Here is an 18,482-nt window from a genome sequence, read left to right on the forward strand (position 1 = left end):
TACACACTTTCCAGGAGTGGGCTCGTTAATATTCCTAGGAAGTGCCGAAAAAACATTCATACATATCAATGTGTCTAAATGTAGGTTATTTTTTGGCAATACTAAAAGTAAAATCGTCTTTTTATGTTACCAAAAGTAAAAAAAAAGAAAAGAAAAGAAAAAGAAATTAACCAGTAATATGATGCTGTTAGCTTTAAACCTTCAAATCATCTATATACCTTCACTTGTATTTTACTTATTAATTTATTTCTTTGTGTTCACCCGGGAGCATGCAGACTTTTCCAGATAAAATAACCCACAACTGTACGTGTGGATATGGATTTTCCTATCTTATAAATCTGCTTATGAAAGTGCTCAATATGCAAACAATAGCATTTATTCCAGACTATAAGGTCTAGGTAACAAGAATGACTGTAAATACTTTATTGCACCAGTAATTAGATGTCGTTTCTAAATATTATATGCCATCATTATAAAAATCCCGATAGCCACAGTTCTTTATAATCTTTTTTAAACCAATCTCTATGTCAAAAAAAGGTACCAACATCTGTGTACTCTTAGGTTACACTATTTTATACTTTTTTGCCTACCACTAGAGGGCACTAAGCTATTAAAATACAGGCACAAGGAACAGATCAGCTGCGACTTTAATCTGGTAAAAATATTTCAAATCCTCAGTGGTCAATAATTCACCACATGTGTAATTTCTTCTACAACCCGTAGACTCATGTCATATGACGCATTCATTTTATTTAATTATAAATACAATAATTCTGAACCCCGTTTTGTATCAATCGACTGTGTTATTTTATGACATGTATCCACTATGAAATTATAAAAAGAAGAAAAAGACACTTGTTTGCCTGTAAAGAAAACACAAGAACAACGGTTTAAAAACCAGGGCTATTTATAAGTTCATATAGAATACAGTATCAACATTTTTTTTTACCACATAATAATTTACATTATTGCAATTGATGCACAGTTACACTAGTCATTAATTGTACTGGGTGACACTTAAAAATACATATTGCTTAGGGTGATTCAGCACAGCCATGTAGGATAGAGATTTCTATAATGAGAGGACACTGTTTTTCTTTTTTTTAAATACACTCTATAAATAATAATTATAATATAATGTTAAAGACACTTTAAAAACTTGTGGATAAAGCCTTTTGATATGATGAATAACACACATCCATCCATTTGTTCATATTGCACATTAACAGCATCAAGCTGTTACAGTTTGTTAATTCACTGGAAATACTTGAAGTCCCCTTCTTTAGCTTTTCTAAGGCAGCATAAAAAAAACATTAGATAAGTTGCTAGATATAAGGAGTGTGTTGTTCAATGGATTGTATTTATCAAGATTTCTAATTTTGATTTTTGATTATTACAAATACACTGCGCTATTGTTAAAACAAAACACTCTTATATCTAAATACAACTACATTATAGTGTGTTTTAAACCATTTATGTTTAAATAGTGCTTATACCTGCTCTCCGTAATTCTGGGGACTTAAAGTGTTAATGCCTATGAAGCCATCTAAAATTCTCCTAAAAAACATGCATCATAGTGGCTCCTGTCATCAGAGTTTTTGATTACCGAGGTCCAATTTAGGGAGCCAATCTATGATTGAGGGTCGCACAGTAAAGACTGACGTGTCAAACACTTGTAACACTTATGTGTATATTCAAAGGATGGTGGTTAACTGGTTTAGAACTTTTAAACTATTGGTATTTGTCAGTGTTATGAAGATTTATTCTTCTAGTATGGCCAGAACAGAGTTTAAATTAAAGAAACATTCCCTTGATCCTTTGCTCTGATGTATAATGGTAAGACATGGATGGTAGTAGTGCACACTTTCCATGTAAAATGCTTTCAACCACAACACTCTTACAACCTTCAGTATCAAATAAATTATAAAAAAAGGCATTTTGTATTCGTTGATGGCTGTAAAATTGTAACATTTGTCAGGATTCGTTGTCGTCATTGTCGTCGTCTCAGCCTGACAAGTTACAGATCTGCACTTTTTTTGTCATATGTTGGCATATGGAAATCAACAGTTTTCCTGGGAGTTTCAGATTTAGTTATGAAAACTTAAGCAAAGATAAAGTGTTTTTCTTCTTCTCCCAGAGTACAACTTCCCAAAATTAAAGAATTTTTTTGGCAACAAACACTGTGTAACACTTAAACACCCTAGTGTATTAGTTTCTTATCATTTTATAAATAAAACTAGAGGATGCTTATTCTTATGGCTTCCAGAGGGGTCCAGACCCCAGGGAACATGCACTCAACAGTTTGCTGACAGGAGACAGCTGAGCAATGGTCCTTCCATTTTTAAGTATGAGACGCTGGTCAGTCAGCGCCAAAATCTCAATCCACACCAGGGGATTGTGCCTTTTGCTCTTATGACTTGCCAAACTTGACATAATATGTTGTCCCCACTCTCTCTGTGTAGTTTCCTTGTCACTCAGAGGGGGCTGTGATTTGTTCTCAGAAGACCAGTTTAATCTTTTCTCCCAGTTTTGGCTAGGTTAGGTCAGCTCTGCTGTTGGTCCTTCAGCATCATGCTCCCTGCTAGTAAGGAGAGAAGATAATAGGAGCATGTGTGGCCCTCAGCGGTCCTGGGGCAGGCCTGAAGAGCGTGGGGCTGATCAGGGGACCCTGGATTATGGCTGTAGGGCCCGGTGGCAGCCGTAGTGCCAATGGTCCAGACGCCATGGTGCACAGGGCAGCTGGATTAAGGGGGCTGGTCAGGAAGCCCGGTGGCAGGGCCTTGGATAGCTGCTTCTGTAGGGCCAGTTTAGTCTGAAATCAAAGACAAGAAAAAGTGTTCAGCCTGAACAAGCATCTGTAAAGCTGTACTTACACACAGTGATGCTCAGAGTTAAATGCACATGTCAGTATTGTTGCAAAAAATGCTGACAGGTGCAAGGGACACCACTTAATTTGCATCTGACAAGTTTGTGTATGTTTTGTTTGTGCTGTAAGTGATCTTGAATGGCCATCTGTGATTTAGACAAAAATAAAAGTGGACAAATGTGTGTGTGTCTGTATGTGTCTGTGTGAGAGAGAAATTCTCACCGCTAAGACAGCACTGGGCTGTAGTTTATTATAGGGGGTGAACTTCGCCTTGACAGGCTTCCCAGCCAAACGCTCTTTGTGTCTCCTGCTGTTCATGTGCTAAAAAAAGGACAGAAAGGAAAGAATAAAGTCATTTTGTCAAGACAGCTCACACAAACTCCCAAAGAGTTACCTTGTAGAGTATAAAGAGTAGTCATCCTGCATTTTTAGCATTTGTACATTGACAGGTGGTTTATGCAGCAGTAAAATTAGCAAAGTAAAATAGTAGGATAAGCATTCGTACCTGTTTCAGCTGTGACTCTGAGTTGACAGACACTTGGCACAGTTCACAGTGAAAAGGCTGATTGTTTACACCAACTGGTCTTGCTGGTCTGGCTTTGCTGCCCATTCGCTGCTTAATTCGACAGGCGGGTCTGGATGATGATGTCATCTTGACCCTACGTTGTGGCTGGCTGGTATTCTGACCGTCCAGCATCTGCTTGTGCTTAGAGCCTGATTCAATCAGTACCAATCAGACCGGAAGAACAGAATGTTAAATAATATTATTAATAAAGAATAAAAAGATTGAAAGGGCAAAAAACAAAGAGATGAACTACCTACCGCTACAATGAGCCTCCAGCTGGGAGCTAGAATTGACCGTCACTTTGCATGTAGGGCAGTGGAGATGTTTTTTGTTGCTCTTGGACTCTTTAACCTCTTCCACCTTCACTGTTTCCTCCTCGCCTCCTGTGGAGCTTCTCTGAGGCTCAGACTGTGGTGCTGAACTGGTGGCCGAGCTGCACCCTTCCACATGTGGAACGTTTGACGGAAGGTCAGAAGACTGAGAGCCCGGGGAAACATGGGGGGATAGGTGAGGAGAGGCTAGCAACGAACAGTCCGTGGATGAAGTTTGTGAAGAGGGAGTGGCAGCCAGTGAGCTCCCTTTGCTGATTTCCATTTGCTGCTGTGCAGAAGTGGATGACGTGACTGGGCCTGTTAACACATCAAGTCGTGTCAAGGCTTATTTTTATAGCACATTTTAAACAACTTTAGTTCACCAAAGTGCTGCACAGGTTATACAAAATGAACATAAACATAAGAAGAAAACCTTTCATCATGGGTATACTGACCAAACTAGCATTTTTAAGGAAATACTAGAATCTAATTTGCTTTCCAGTGGAGAGTCATTAATTACGAGGCTACAGCTGCCTAATGTGGCAAAAACAATCCGTTGAGAGCAGTCAAGGTACCACGACAAGGTGACTGAAGGGGAAGTTAAGAACGGCAAAGGGGTGAATATTATTATGTAGATTCACCCCTTCATTATGCATTAATGATGCAAATGGAAGTACAGTAGCATTTTGACTAAATACAATTCCCTGACTTATGTCACATTATTAAAATTAATATTTGGGCCAAACTGCCAGGTGACAACCACTGATCTTGTTATGAGAATACAAATGTGAGTTCTGCAATTATCCAGCAAACTGCTGTAGGACTACAGTGGATTTTGTACACCCCAAAATTCAGTATACAAACATGAAAAACCAGAAATACTGGCACTGATTCTTATATTCAAGTTCCTATCAGCGAAAGCATCACATAATGGTTCCCAAAGGCCTCAAGGTTGCATGCAAATGAAAATAATACTGGTTTAGACCGCAAGCATAATGTATTTTATAGAGGAAAATGTAAGTTCTTCTCTGCAGCACATCTTTTGTTGTTTGGCACTAATACTTTCCTATAGAGTCCATAAAGCTGTAAACTGAGATGCCGAAAGGATAAATGAGGGGTCAATCCCCTTTTTGATGCCCGAAGTCAAAATGTTTCAAAGAGCTGCACTGCTATCACGCAGGGGCAGGTGATTACTCTCTCGTCTCTGTTGGTTTCTCATTATGACCATCAATTTTACATAGAAGTAGCAAAATAATTATAAGATAACACATACTGTAATGTTAAATTAAACTTGATCCAATGTTAATTGAATGTTAATCTGATTTTAAACAGACAATTAACAGAAAGTCCAGACTTTTTCTGGGGGTATGAAAAATAGAGTATATTACCACTAATTACAAAGAATGCAAATGCTAAGATATATTTTTATTGTAATATAAGGGACTAAATGCAGCAGATTAAGCTACAGACTGAGACCAGTCTGTAAAGGTATCACTAAAATCCCATTTTCATGAGGGTTTCATGCTTAGACTCACTGTTTTTAAATTTCAAATACATTTTAGATGTTTTTGTAAATTTATTTATGCATTTATGGCCACACCGAGTGTAATTTTTAAACTTACAGAATTATTTGATTTACATGAAACATGATTTCTTCACAGTCAAAGTATGAATAATGCATTTTCTTGACTTAAGTTATTTCTTTAGAAAAGAACCAGGCCCTGACCTCCCTGTGCAACTTTTTCTTTGTTCTCATCCTTTCATATAATCCTGCTATTATACTTATATTACACTCATCTCTCTTTAATTTTCATATCTTTTCTGCTTTTTCCCCCTGCCATCTCAATCATTCTTCCTTTGTCCCTGCGTCTCGCTGTCATTCGTTCGCTCTCTCTGCCGAAGCTCCCTCTGTCACCATCAATCAACAACCATGGCAACCACCGAATGTAACAAGCTTATCATTATGTGGTTAGAGGGAAATTGATAGGCGCTGGAAGAAAATGGAAGAGAGAGGATCAGTAATGAAAAGGAAAACCGACAGAGGAGAGAAAAAAAGATGGTGAGTTTTTAGTCAGGAAGAATGAGAAGTTGAGTGACTAATGACTAGAAAGAAGTAAAAAAGCAAATAGCAAAGTCATTAGTCTTTGCTGTTAATGCAACTATACAGCCAATAGCTATAAAGTTAACAGTATGGAAAGGACATGGGTCAGTAATGGTAAGCACTAATGTCCCCATATTTTTTCTGGGGATTTGTGGTCTGTGGATTTCATTGAAGAAATAAGTGAAAAATTAACAGGGGGAAAAAAAGATCAATTGGTAATGATTTCTGCTGGCCTTCTCATTGAAGAACTCCAAGCTCTACTGAAGCACAAATAAATTAATTAATCAGATCAGAACCCATTTTCAGTGCAAAAATATGAAAAACAAAACAAAAAAACCTATTTTCTAAAAGACACATTTCAATTCTACCATCTATGCAGTAAATCTTAAAAAAAAAAAAAAAAAAAAGCAGCTGGAAAGAAATGAAACCCTGCTATGCTATTCTTTGCTACATCCATTAGCCACCACTGCTGGCTACATCCAGACCATTGTTTGATTTTGAAAAGAATACTCGTGGGCAAATATTACCCGTACTTCTGACCGATTTTCCATAATTTTCTACACTGTTTGACATGTCCAAAGTGACAACACCTCATTAAATAACAGGAATAAGGAACTTGGATGTGGGACTCGTATCACTGTTGAATAAAAATCTGACAGTAACACTACCACATCTCTCTGTAGATGGAATCTCTGCTGAGGTGCTTTAAGGCTCCTCATCTTGCCGAATGTCTTAGCTTGATGGGAGTAATTACCTGTCTGACGGATCCAATGATAGTAGGACAGGTAATAGCTGGTAATTAACCAGCTGAGTGGCAGCTACCAAGCCTTGGTGCTTACGTCTCCCCAATTACATCTAATTACTCAGAGCGTGGCAAGAGGACTGGCTTTAGAAAAGAAAAATGTATACCTGTTTTGTCTTTCGATTGCGAGTCTGTTGGCCCAGTTACTCCTCCCATCACGCCCTTGTCCCTATCTCTGTCTTTGCTTGATATTGATTGACTCTGTCCGTTCTTCTGCCGATTCCTCTGGGTCTCCAAGGCCTTTAGCTTGCGAGCATGCTTGTGACCTTTGTAGTGGGCCTCTGCCTGGGTCTAGCAATCACACATACACACAGAGGCGCGCGCAAACACACACACACACACAGAGGAATGTGCACACAAGGGCAAAACAAGCAAAGGGGAAAGTCAGCGTAGAGTATATGCACAGAATGACTGATTAAATTAGTGAAGGACAGCACGAAATCAGTAAACTGTAATAGTTCCATCTGTTCCACTGCTTCGACTTCACATGCTCTTATAAATTTAGGGGAAAAAATATGCGTTTAAGCATTTGACTCTGAGGGAGAATCACATCACCATTTTGATAATCATCATTGTCATGATGATGCACAAATGAGCATCAGTTGGACTAATGGCATCTCATGAGCATCCTCTGAGCTCACTGGCTCATCTTTCCACTGATTCGTTCTGACACAAAATGGCCCGTGTCCGTTACACTGTGACACAAAATGACCTCTGTGCCTCCCTCTGTAAGAGAAAACACATTTGTGGCAACGAGACAGCAGACACATGCAGATACGTGTGATCCCCATATGACTCTGGATATCTGTAGACAAAGCTCTACGGAAGAAGATCCGCTTCCAGCTTCATGTCAGAGTATACCAACAGTGAAAACAGCCGAAGCAGGATAAAAAAACTTGTACGTCCAAACAACATTAAATTTTAGTATTTAATATACAAGAATTATCTTTAAGAAACAAAATAAAAGGGAAAAAAACCAATTTTGCTAATTATTTCATTAATAAATACAATAAATCTTATATAGGTGTCCTGCTGAATATTTACATGACATCTTTTATAACCAAGCCATCTCCATGACGACTGATTTGCAAACTTTATTTTTTTGAATAGAGACAAAAGAAACTTCGTTCGATTTTATTTATTTATGAATATAACTGTGAGTCATTTACATAGATTGTGAAATATATATATGATGGTAAATTACCAAAGATTAGTTGGCAAAATATTGCTTCAGCAACTTAACCAAACAATCCAAAACATCATGAATACAGAACAAGCAGTACTCAAAGGATAAGTTGGTGACAGCCGATACTTTTCTTGACATGTCAAATTAAAAACGTGTAATTTAATTTAGCCCTTTGATAGACTAGGGACCTGTCCAGGGTGTACCTGCCTTTGGTCACATGACAGGTGGGACAGGCTCACCCCTTCATCCCCTCAGCCAACAACCTTGAATTGAATAAGTGGAAGAAAATGAACGGAATAATTATGTGATTTAATTATTACCTCTTTCCCCGATAAAGATGACATTTGACGACCTCCCCTTTTCCCATGTGTTGACACTTGAGTATATATCAATAAAGACATGGTTTGACCACAGTTAGAATAGTTTCTAGGGTTTTTCCAAGGGTAGCTGCATAGGCAGGGACCACCCTCACTAACTTCTGATGCAAATGGAGTCATTTTGTTCCTTAAGCAGGCCTGAAATATGACAGAAACCTCTCAGTTCAGAGAAGAGCTTCAAGGGTTACTTCTAGTAGGCTTTCAACAGGTTAAATGTCTGCATTTGCCATTTTCCTCATGCAGCATAATAGTTACATGATTCATACTTAATTCTTATAATTATACTGCATAAGAATAAACTAAAAGTTGGCATTTAGATGAGTAAATGATAGTATGAGACATAAAATCCTTTTTTCTCTCTTTATGTATGCATACCATGTGTTTTAAATACAATATACCTAATACAACAAATAAAAATAGACTCTATAAAATAAAAGCTGTTTAAGTAACCTTTTCTAAAAAGGACAGAATGAAACTGCATGGGTCAGTGCTGAGATATTGGAGTTAAATAACCTTTAATGGTTTTGTTCTTTTCACTTATATAACAATAAGAAAAATATGATGACATAACCACACTTATCCTTTAAGAGCACATATTTTTTTGCAACCCCAGTGCCTTTCTGTATATGAAAGACACGAGTGCACTTCCTAAAGAACGGAGAATCAGTGAGACAAGACTTCAAGTATCTGGCTTCACACAAGGCTGTTAGATAATTTGTAATTGCTCAAATTATCCATACCAGTTTCAAGGCACACACTGTACATCCCTTGCTAATGCACATTCAAATTCATAGTGCGCAGACATGATCTTTAGGTGAGCACAGATTGTGCATAGAGTGGTGGGGTAGAGGTCTCCCTGTCAACACTTTGCATAAAGCTTGGACTCCTACACAAACAGAAAGGGTGGCACCATGGGTCAAAGTGTGTGGTTGGGAATGGAGGGCTGAGCAAAGGGTATACAAGCCCTTTGGCTACGTTGAATGTCAGTGCACACCAACCATTCAGCGTGATTTTCCACTGAGTCAGGCGGACGACTCTGCTGTCATCTGCATACTGCCATACTATCTGGCATGCCAGTGTAGTATGAGTTCACCATGTTCCACCATAGCATCGTTGAAAGAAAAACGCATGGAATAAGAATCCCAGGACTGCAAGACCAAGATCTTCAGTTACAGACACCTGAAGGAGACCGATGACCTTCATTCAAGCTGCTTTATGCATTTGTCACATCAGTGATGCTCTTCACACACAACAAGCAACTGTCTACGGAGCAGAAAAATTAGGTCATATCATATATGATCTGCTGATCTGTCAGACCTTCATGCTTTTTAGTGAGTTCAGCAGCTTTAAAGGAATAATCTGGAATTTTTACACCAATCCCACGAAGGTTTTACCTTCACAGTCATCCTTATTTGACTTCATACTGGACAAACTGCTTGAGCTTCCCATTAGGGATACATTCACATCCTCATTAGTGCTAAAAAGCCACTCTACTAGCAAGACCTTACCATGAAATGTGTGCAAAAGAAGGACATAGGAACCATAAGACACTGAATTCTCTCCACCAACTCCTGAGAAAGCTCTCTAGCATTTGAATACACCGCCATGTCCACAAGCTAGTTGCAGATCTTGACCTTTAAGCCTCTTTGTTAACTAAAAAAGGTTATTGTATGAAAAAAACAATATGAAACTGTTAAGAGCAATCCAAAATGCTAGAAAACCAAAACAATCAGCTAAAAGATGCTAAGACGTGCACAGGTAATGAAAAGCTACAAAGCTTAGCAGATGTTATCAATTTACTGCAACATCTAATCAGTAAAACAATAGAAATTCAACTGCAAGTAAAAATAATATTTTAACCAGCATAACTGGGTGTGGCTAAATCCCATTTTCCGATGGCAAGTTGAAGCTGTGTGTCCAGCATGAAAAGTAGGATGTAAAACTGCGAAAAATTATTCAGCTGTAACTTTTTTATGCACTACACAAACAATGAGCATAAAAAGTGCTACACAGCTATTCTGGACTTTCTCTTTAATTGTGAAGTGCAAATTCCTGCTGGACTGTTCTGCCCCCTGTTGGGATCCGGTACCTGCCTGCAACCTGGCATCCAACTCCTGGGTCAACCAGCACTCTCAGCACAGCTGCAGGTAACACAAAGGGAGGAGAGCGCCTGTTAGCTAGAAAACAGACTCCATCACTGTGCACCCAAAAGTAAAGAGCAGAGACAGAAAAAGGAGATTAGGAAGCAAGAGTAGTAGGATAATCAGCCTGGACCAGTGTCCTGCTTCTTTAAAGTTTCACAAAAAAGCAGAGTCATTGTCATTCTCCCTGTTACCGCTTAACAATATAAATGCAAATATGTATAAATGAACTCCATAGGCATTGGAGTCAAATGAATATGAATAAAATGTGATAAGGAATAAAAGGCAATAGAACTAGCGGACTGGTTTCCTTTAAAGTGGCCTGTGATTTGAAAATAGAGAGGATAGAAATGTAACAAGCAGAGTGATAAGACAGATAGCCAGCAATAAGATCATTTTTGGGATGCAAAAAATATTACATTATTTGAAAATATGTAGATGTTGTGTTGACTGCAAAAAATGGTAAAAAGAAGAACTTCAGAGGAGTGTTTGGAAAAGCTATGGGCATAAATGTATTTTCGTGCTGCAAAAAATTATATGATTTACTATCTTTAATGGCTAAAAAAACCTCCAGCTATGTGGTCAGAGGTGATTTTTCTATCTTCTTGTGGTGCACGAGAGATGATTTCAGGTTATTTTAAGGTTGCATTCTAGACGCTAACAAACTTTCCTTTGTGACATCGAGGAAAAGTAGAGTTACAGCACTTACAGTAGAGTTGAAGCGCAGGTGGCAGATGTTACAGGAGATGATGGGTTTTTTCTTGGGTGGAGTCATGCCAAAAGTGTGGTTGATCACTGCCTTCTGCACTGGGTCCATCTATAAGGTGAAACATACACATATACACCAAATTATTGAATTTTATAATCCAGGACCTGAGATTTTGTTTTGTATGTGCAATAATTAAATATAAATAAATATGTTTTTGCATATTTCCTTGAAAAGGTGGCATTCCTAATGATCTTATTTGCAAAATGGAGCATATTTATTTGTTGTTAAAATGTGTTCCTTTAACAAGGATTTAAATCTGCACAGATGTACAAAATAACTACCCACATTTCTACCTCCGTATTTCAGATTAATTATGAATCAGTGCTGATTTTGCTGATTACTTTGATTAAATAAGGTTGTAGATTTTTGCTTAGCGTCCTCCTGTGATTGAAAAAATTACTGTGCCGCGTGTGATAAACGTAGATTTCTGCAAGAAAGAGCTGTAAGTCTGTTTTTAACATTCTGTGTAAATTATGTAAAGGCAGCAAACTGTGTATATTTTTCTAAATACGAGCTGAATATAAGCATGTTTTTAATCCCCACAGTAAAGCTGTGATATTCCAGCCATATTTTTAGCTTTAGTTGTCAGAGATGAATATTTATCCAGCCTCCCACCAGCCTGATACATTTAGCACTTTCCTCAGACTTTCCTCATTACAGGTTTAAGCTGTGACTATAAAAGCTGCCCCCAAAAAACACGTGTTTTATGTGCCAGACAGAGGTTTTATATTTGGAATTTCTCATGTATGTTTATGATTGCAAGTAGTTAAAAATAAAGTATAACGTGGCTGTGAAGCTCAAGTAAAATTCAGTTAGAATTCTGAGTTATGTTTGATGATTTGACCTGATGATGACATGAGCTTTCACATAACTATTTAAACTGTTAAAAAATGTTAAGTATTTCACATAGAAAATGATAACATGGTAAATAAAAAATCATCCAAATGTATTTGTTCATCTTAATTTTGGTGCTTTTTTCCTGTATGCTGACATCACAAGTGGCTGTCCTGAGTTTCTAAATTTTTGCAGACTTTTACTTAAAGTATAAAAGTTATATTCAGACCTTTTAGAAAAAATACACTTTTTCACTTTCTTGTGAATAATTACATAAAAGTTCATCCCTTTTATTTGTTATTTACAGCAAAGATATTAAATCCACCTAAAGTTAGATCCAAAAAAGAAAAAACATTTTCTGTAGTGCTTCTGTACACATGATTTCAGTGTGGCTGAAGTGCAGACTCTCACCTTTATTTCAAAGGGTTTTTACAAAAATTTAGCATTAACTTTTTATAAATAGTCCAACATTTTCAGAACCTTAAAAATAATCTTACAATTGCCCAGCAAGCAGCTTCATACTCAGGTGAGGCCTGTCCCCTTGTTATTTAGTAACAAATAAAACAAACACAATATCTGAAGTTGATTCAAAGTACTGAATTTGTATTTTATAGCTTTAAATAGTCATTTTTAATATAAGGCTCAAATTGATATCAGTGTAAATAAGGGAGGCCATCATCATCATTAGGCTGAAGAACCAAAATCAGAAAGACCACAGAAGACAGCAAAAATGCAAGAATGGAAATACAGAGGGTTTACAGCAAGGTGCAGAGGACTGGTCGGATTAGACTTATTCCAAAATTCTCTAAAAGAGCCCGCACAGTTGTGAAAATGATTATTTCGGTTATATAAAATCAAAATTAACTTGCACCTTGTAGAAACTTGCAGTGATGAGAAGAGAAAAGCCTTTGATGATGTCCAGGGGTTCTAGACTTCATGCAGTCATTAACTGCGGGGATTATCATTTAAATATTCAAAATAATCTTTATATTTAAATATTAGTTTGTGAGTCGATTCCTGAAAATGATTTCAGTTTTTTTTTGTTAACCTCGTTGAGCTAAAGCTTAAAGCTTGCACTTCAATCACATAGTGATTTCAAATCCACTGTGGTGGTGTACAGGCAACTTTTGGCAAGAAGGCAAATAAGCATATGTCCAGCACTGTCTACAACATCATAAAATATAATGTGCAAACTGTGACTAATGACTGTTTCTATAACAAATGCATGGTAAATGATAAACCTAAAGATGTAAATGGTCAAGGAGCCAAAGTTGCAGTATGTGATACATGTAAGAGAGAAAAGCAGAATGGGTTCTTACCGTGTTAAAATTGGGGAAGAGGCTAAGCGGCGAGGAGCCGTTGACCCTGAGCGGCAAGAAGTGCTCCAGCTGGGCATGAGTGTGCTGCTGAAGGGATCGACCTGGCATGGGCAGGGAGCCCAAGAGAGGGTGGACTTGGTTCTGGGATAGTGCTCCTAAAGCAGGGATGATTAAATCAGAATAAATTCTGAAAAGACACAAATTTCTATTTCAGCCTTTTTCATTTTAGGCCCCCAAAGCTGCACATCGTTCTACACAAACTAGGATAAAGAGTGATTTTAGCACATATCTGAGACTGAGACGCTTATCCACAGTGAATGATTCACTCGGTAAAGTTTTAATGACTTTAGTAATAGTGGGGGACAAATGATGAAATGCTTTGTGTGGCCTTTTCCTGCTTTACAAGTCTATAGTTTATCCTGACAAATGTCTTTGCCCTTTAGTATCTGTGATTGTCTCGGTTCTTTGTCTGAACAAGCAAACAGCTCAGTCAACATACAGAGAAAAAGAATCGTAATGAGGTTTGATGTACATGTTCACCATTTTTCTATCTTATGCATACATTACTTTACATCTCACTGGAATTTCACCAGCACTTTCTGCTTTAAAATCTCCTTCCACGTGACCTCTTGTCTCAACACACTTAACTGTAGTTGGCCTAAATGCTTTAAGACTGCACATTCTTTAAAGAGCAACATGGCAGTGACCTTTGTCTAGCCCCAGAGTAACATTAGTGTGTTCGCATTAAAAGCCACAGTTTCTTACATAAGCATGGTGATTACAGATCGTTTGTCGTGGCTGTGTATGGAAAGTCCGGAGGTTGTTCGGCTAAAAAGGTTGTGTGTAAAATATTAGAATGTAATATAAAACTGGCTTCAGAACTTTGTTACAGAAACTTTACCCTGTGATGAAAATAAACCATCTTATTGACAAAGAGGTTTAAAAAAGGCAAAATTAAAAACACAATATTTTTATATATAGCGTAAGAAAAAAGGAGAGCTTTGCCTGTGTAGGACTGAAAATGATCAACCTGCACGACTGAGGAGAGAAGAGAAATGACTAATTATGGATTTAGAGAAGATAAAGTAAAATATAATGTACATTAGGCTTATCTCCAGCACATGATGATAACACATATTAAGCATTACTTTTTGAATGACAGAGAATCTGAAGAAAGGAATTAAATAAATGGCAATTATATAAAATGTAATGTAAGTGACTGTTGTGACATAACGCCAAAACAAACTTCCTTAAAATTTCTTATTCATAAACACCTAAACATTTTCTCTAAATAGATGCAATCATAATGTTGGAGTTTAATGATGTTATATTTCAGTAAAAGCTTAGCAACCAGAAGGCAATTTTCCTCAATTTTCTGCTTCTTTTAAGTCTAAATTTCAGGATTTATCTCTGGGGATGAGGCGGTTTGAGAGTCCTTGAGCATTAGCATGCTTTTACTAATCTGGTCCTATTTTCTAAAGTATTTGAGAAGAGCAGAGAAACCAAAGGGGAGACTGGAAAGAGAAACAAACTGGAGAATGATATGTGAAAAGAAATGATATGACCAATACTGCAGAAGGAAAGCTTTTAGTAGGCATGTAAAGAGAGTTTAGGGAGTGATTTATTGTCCTGCACAGGTGCCCGAGTGTTTAATGAAGACGGCAGAAAATAAAGAAGCAGTGGACACCACAGCCTGTCTTATTTTATCATTGCCTGCCACTGCAAAAGCCTCGGGGCACTTTCTTCTTACTGTGAAAATGTTAAAGTAAAGAAACCTGCCAGAATTTGTTTGGACATAATTAGATACTTTATAGGAAAGTAATGAAGGCTATAAACACGTGAAAGAGTAAAGTTCATGCTTGCACATACACTGCATGCTGCAGGGAGGCCTCATGAACCAATCCTTGAGGCCCAAGATGATACTATAATTCTAATAATGCACTGTACTTGTTCTGTGGTATTGTGGAAGCAGTAGTTTCTATGAAGACTGGACAGTAACAGAAGCATGATAAAATGGGCCAGCTAGTGCTGCACACAACAGGATCTGCAAATGTAAAAACATATTAAGACTTCATGGAAATCTTTTGTGCGCTGGATAATCGGTGCCTAGTTAGAGACCGCGCAATCTCAACTAAATCGTTCTCAGATCATGTCAATTTGGCAATCTCTGTTTTGCTCACCATACAGACTTTTTACCTTTTTCAGCCAAAGCCAGCTCAAACATGACTGTTCACTCAAACTCAGACTTCAAACAGATCACAGAAACCACAAAGTTTCCAGTCCCCAAAACAAACCAAACAAAACTATCAGAATATTTGTTTGCAAATTTCGATGGCTGGCGGGTGTTGCAACAATGCAACAATACTCCAATAATGACAATAATTCTTGCTTATGTTGGTGTGTCATGTAGTGCAGGTACCACCTATCAAATTAAAAAGTCAGCTGCTCACAGTGACAATGCGAACACTGTCTTTGTTCATGATCTTAGCAGAGCATGAAATGATGTGCATATTTGTACCCATTTGATAAACTGCGTTCACACAGAAGGCAATCCAGTCATCACATGCTGCTTGGCTGCTAGTGAAGAGTTGTATGGCTCATTAAATAACACTAATGTATTTACTGCCCCATCACATGTCAATCAATATTGTCCTTCATTCTCATTGGTAGTTGCTTCAATTATTTGCCTTAAAGTTGAGAAAATCTCAACTTTTTTCCCCTCTTGAAGCATCAAACTGAAATTATTATCATAATAACAAATAAAATTAAAAATGGGGCAGCACTGTCGCCTTACAGCATAAATATCCTGGGTTTGAATCCACCATCTGGCCAGTTACTCTAACTTCCACCGTCCAAAGACACACAGTTAGATTAATTGATGATTAATCTGAAAATTGCCCACAGGTGTGAATGTGAATGGTTTCTCTGTGTTAGCCATGTAACACAATGGCGACCTGTCAAGGGTGGACCCCGCCTGGATGAAGTTGAAATGAAAATGATAACCACATTGCTTAAAGATTAAATTCCCACATCTTATCAGCAGCTACTGAGGTACTCAGATGCTTATGCAATATCGAGCTGGACAGAAACACAACTAAACAAACTGAAACTGATAAACATAAAGAGAAGTGAACACAATAAACTCAGTAAAGATGCAGAGAATAGCAAGTCTTGGCTACCAAATGACTCCACGTGTTGAGACAAATATAGAGGTGCAGCACAAATTAGCACTGAATTAGCAATAAATAAAAAAAATAAAAAATCAACAATAAGCCAACAAACGAACATACTATTTGACAACGACCACCAACCACACCCTCTGTTTATTTGATGCTTTGCAGCCACTCCACTGCGCCAGGTATTTGTTGGAATTAGAATTTGAAATAAGGAGTGATTAGAGCTGATTGTCACTATTTACTTGATCCTGTGTTTTTAATGTGCTAATCTCCCTGAATATCATGCATGCATAAAACACACACTTTTGTTTTCTAATTCCAAATTCATTTACATGCTCCACCAGGACTGTTTGTGTCACTGGTGTCAATAAAGTGATTTGAACTGAATTAACACCGTATTGAGAGTGAATGACAAAGTAGCAACAAATGAGAGAGCGAAAGAAGAACAGTAACAGGCAATCACAGGCAGAGGACAGACCCTTTCCCCCCCCTCCAGTAGACTGATGTGCTTAATCTCCCTGTCAGTATGACTTTTGGGGACAACGATTCCCTCTCCTACACAAATCTGTAATTGATCTTATTAATCTCCTATGCATATATTCACAAAACACATCAGGGCGAGACGTTTAATTAACTGCGTTTGGTGCTGAACAAGCTAGAAACTGCCATCAGCTGTGAGAATCTGTACAACATCTGCCGACAAGAAGAACGTGCTTTTGACGGGACCTGTCTGTTTCAAAATTACCCATCTCATTTACGTCCAGAGAGCATCTCAAAAGATTCACTCTGGCAGACTGGACAAAACAAACGAATGCCATGTTCACATTGTTTCATCTGGTCATAATGGGAATGTGTTAACCAGCATGGCTCTGTAAGCGTTAAGAAATAAAACGCCGTAACTTTAAAATTACAACCCTAAACTCGTGAACTCAATTACTGTGTAATTAGGTTGGGCAGAGAAGAATTTAGTTTATGAAACATTTCTAATAAACACAGTTAAAGCATCATTACCAGTGACTATGTTTACATTGGCACTAATATGCTATTAATATTCATATATCCCATACTTGATACAGAATAAGTCTTTTGATATCTAAACAGCATTTTTTTAAAACCCTATCAGCTCTGTGTTTTACATAAACCAGGTAGCCAGACTCGAGATCAACCCCAAAGCCTGCATTTCTGGTCTGAGGAACATACAACTTATTAACAGATTTTAAGATGTGCAGTTATTGCACTGATGACCTTGTTCTCCTCACACAACGTAACAATCTGGAGCTTAACCTGAAAGAGACAAAGGAACTGGTTGTGAGGATGAGGTGGACCAGAACACCAGTGACACCTATTTCCATTCATGGGGTCTGTGTGGAGACAGTAGAGGATTACAAATACCTCAGTGTTCACATGGGCAATAAACTGGACTTCATACAAAAAAACAGAAGCCCTGTACAAGCAGGGGCATAGGGGTCTCTTTCTGAGGCTGCCGAGATACTTAATAATCTGCCAGCTCCTGAGGATCCGCAGGAGTCTCTGGTGGCCAGTATTTCTATGCTGTGGTGTGCTGGGGCAGCAGACATCAACAGACTTGACAAACTCAACAAAAGGCCAGTGACATACTGGGGGTGGAGCTTGCAGACAATATTGGAAAACCCTTCACAACATCTCCAAATAAATCTTGAGATGACTGATTTGGTCCTATATAAATAAAACTAAATTAAATTGAATTGTTTGACAGAATGGAAGAGGGTGGTACTGTCTGCCTGGACAAACACCACAGGAACGCTTTCAAAAGATTTTACATAAACCAAAAAATTTTGCCCACGCCAACACATGATTAAATTATTTTATCACACCTATGAGTAAGGGAAATATACTCTTAAACTTGATCATGGATATACTGAGTAAAAATTGAATTCATTCAAATGAAAGCTGATCAGCAGCATGTATGCAGACAAGCTTTATGAGCTTCCCCTGTGTATTTTCCTCATGCTTTCGCAATTCTAGGCATAAAGAGGACCATAGAGGATTGGCATCT

At 37.8% G+C, this 18,482-nt stretch overlaps 1 protein-coding gene across 2 annotated transcripts in view; it reads right to left on the reverse strand.

Moving 5' to 3' along the window:
• Positions 1-2,258: 2,258 nt before the first annotated feature.
• LOC120737874 (zinc finger protein 385B-like) overlaps positions 2,259-18,482 on the reverse strand; it is a 73,050-nt gene continuing 56,826 nt past the window's right edge. For both annotated transcript variants that reach the window (XM_040038779.1, XM_040038780.1), the window contains 7 exons: positions 13,272-13,426; positions 11,059-11,166; positions 6,753-6,936; positions 3,689-4,060; positions 3,372-3,580; positions 3,089-3,187; positions 2,259-2,812 (listed from right to left, as the gene is read on the reverse strand). In XM_040038779.1, coding sequence (XP_039894713.1) covers positions 2,582-2,812; positions 3,089-3,187; positions 3,372-3,580; positions 3,689-4,060; positions 6,753-6,936; positions 11,059-11,166; positions 13,272-13,426 — 1,358 coding nt within the window. In that variant the 3' untranslated portion in view covers positions 2,259-2,581. The remainder of the gene's footprint in view (positions 2,813-3,088; positions 3,188-3,371; positions 3,581-3,688; positions 4,061-6,752; positions 6,937-11,058; positions 11,167-13,271; positions 13,427-18,482) is intronic.

This window comes from Simochromis diagramma, unplaced genomic scaffold (genome assembly GCF_900408965.1).
Source record: "Simochromis diagramma unplaced genomic scaffold, fSimDia1.1 OVJJ01000402.1, whole genome shotgun sequence".
NCBI classification, from domain to species: Eukaryota; Metazoa; Chordata; class Actinopteri; order Cichliformes; family Cichlidae; genus Simochromis; species Simochromis diagramma.